This window comes from Carlito syrichta, unplaced genomic scaffold (genome assembly GCF_000164805.1).
Source record: "Carlito syrichta isolate Samal-C Ts95f unplaced genomic scaffold, Tarsius_syrichta-2.0.1 Scaffold304505, whole genome shotgun sequence".
Lineage (NCBI taxonomy): Eukaryota > Metazoa > Chordata > Mammalia > Primates > Tarsiidae > Carlito > Carlito syrichta.
The window spans coordinates 137168-139387 of NW_007248601.1; the positions used below are offsets into that span (position 1 = coordinate 137168).

Consider the following 2220-nt stretch of genomic DNA (forward strand, 5'->3'; position numbering starts at 1 on the left):
CAACTTGGTGAGACCTCATCTCCACAATAAATCAAAAATCAGCCGGGCGTGGTAGCGCGCGCCTGTAGTTCCGGCTACTTGGATGGCTGAGGCGGGAGGATCGCTGGAGCCCAGCAAGTCGGAGGCTGCGGTGACCGGGAGCGGCCACTGCACTCCAGTCTGGGCGGCAGAGTGAGACTCCAACTCAGAAAGATAAAGTGTAGAGATTTCTATTCTTGACCCAAGATGGGGGGCCCCAAAGTTGGGTCCAGCCGAGAGGCCACCTGGGTTCTTGGCTTGGAGCAGGAAAGAATTCAAAGCGAGCTGCCGCCATAAAGCAAAAAGCAAGTTTATTAAAAAGGGGAACAGAAAGCAGGCCACTCCACAGGCAGGACCCCCGACATCACCGGGGTCTCCGTTGGGAAGTGAAAGTGAATTGAGATGACAGCAAGTGGCCACCCACAGGGGTGTCTCACCTGGTTTCATGTTTAAGGCTCTCTCTTGACTGTAGGCTAAAGGAGGGGCGGAGGGTTCCTGGGTCTCCTGGGAAAAGGTGGAGATTTCTAGGAACTGGGGTCCTCCTAGGTTGTCACCATAAACAGCAGGGTCTGTCATGGGCGGGAGGGCGTGTCACCTGGCATGCGGATGTAGGATCATGAGTGCGTACTGAGGCCAGGGTCTGGGAGTGGGTGGAGAGGTGGCCATCTGGCTCCAGCTGGCCCTCGCTGGTTTTCACCACATCCGGTTTTTCCCTGTGGGGTCTCGGAAAACCAGGCCACCTACCTGTCCAGAGAAGCAGTCTCAGCCCCGGGTCCTGGGAAGTGGGCCTCATTCATCCTAGGAAGCCAGCCCTGTTCTGTTCCCATCTGGTGCTCCCAGCCTGGAGGCTGGGAGGCCCGGAGGCTGAGGTCGCGAGGTCGGCGGGTCCACGCTCCCTCCGAGTGCGCTAGTCTCATCTCTCCCACGCTGTGGGGGCGCCGGGCGTCTTTGGCTGCGCCCACACCACTCCAGCCTCCACCTCTGCCTTCAGGGGGCCTTCTCTGCGGGTGTCCTGTAGGGATGCCTGCGGGTTTTTGGACCCACCCCTGGAATCCAGGATACTACCCCCTTGAACCCCGCGGTGATGTGTGCAGAACCCCTTTCTCCACATGCGTTGACACCTGGGGCTGGGATGTGGTGTGTCTCCAGGAAGCTGTCGTTCACACCCATGTTGGGGGGTTCAGGGACAGCCCCCTTCCGCCCCTCTGACGGCTCTCCAGCGCCTCCGTCAGCGTCCCTGCCCTGGATAGGTAGCCTCACTGATCACACCCCCTCCAGCAAGTGAGTCTTCGGGCCGCACCTCTACGGGTCGCGTTTTAGGGCAGGGAGTCTGACTGAAGCCGGTCGAAAGGCCTCGCTTGGCCTCTGCTGCTGGTCGACTTCAGCCTCTGCAGAGGACCTCGGCGTGGGCATCGCGTCAGTGCTGAGAAGCCAGGGGTCAGGGGGTGTCTCCTGAAGGCCTCTCCCGCCTCCGTTAAGTCCTTCTGCGCTTCCCCCCAGAGCTGCAGGCGGCATTTGACGTCATCTGTGACAACGTGGGCCGAGACTGGAGGAGGCTGGCCCGGCAGCTGAGAGTCTCGGACGCCAAGATCGACGCCATCGAGGACAGGCACCCCCGGAACCTGACGGAGCGGGTGCGGGAGTCGCTGCGAACCTGGAAGGACACGGAGAAGGAGCAGGCGACAGTGGCCCACCTGGTGGAGGCGCTCCGGGCCTGCCGCATGAACCTGGTGGCCGACCTGGTGGAGGAGGATCAGCAGACCCGGGCCCTCCACAGCAGGGCCGGGGCCGCGTCCCCGATGTCCATGGACTCCGACGTGTCTGCCGTGGAAGCCTCCTGACGCAGCGGCCCTTCCCCGGGGCCCAAGATGTCTGCACCACCCGGACTACGGCGCCTTCCACGGGAGCCAGCACCTTTCCTGCTCGACCGTGAGGACCCGCCGGGACCTGGCGGGTGCAACCTTGGAGCCCCAGCCGCCTCTCCTGGGCTGCCTCCATACCGCTCAGCGCTGCATGGGGTTCCCATTCTCCCCCACTTTGGGAGTGGGGTCCACCGTCTCCGCCGCACGGTACCTGCAGGGGAAAGCAGGAGACGCGTCAGGCACATGGGAGGAGTGAGTCAGCAGCCGTGGTGCGCTCCAGAAGGACATGGCTCTGAGGCCAAGGGACTGACCGGCGGGAGCCTGGTGGGGGCTGGGCTGG

General features: G+C 63.0%; 1 protein-coding gene across 1 annotated transcript in view; it reads left to right on the top strand.

Annotated features, from left to right (window-relative positions):
• FADD (Fas associated via death domain) overlaps positions 1-1859 on the top strand; it is a 7873-nt gene extending 6014 nt beyond the window's left edge. Inside the window, exons 2-3 of the mRNA XM_008060057.1 lie at positions 1269-1299; positions 1519-1859. Of these exons, the coding sequence (XP_008058248.1) occupies positions 1269-1299; positions 1519-1859 (372 nt within the window). The remainder of the gene's footprint in view (positions 1-1268; positions 1300-1518) is intronic.
• The last annotated feature ends 361 nt before the right edge of the window (positions 1860-2220 follow it).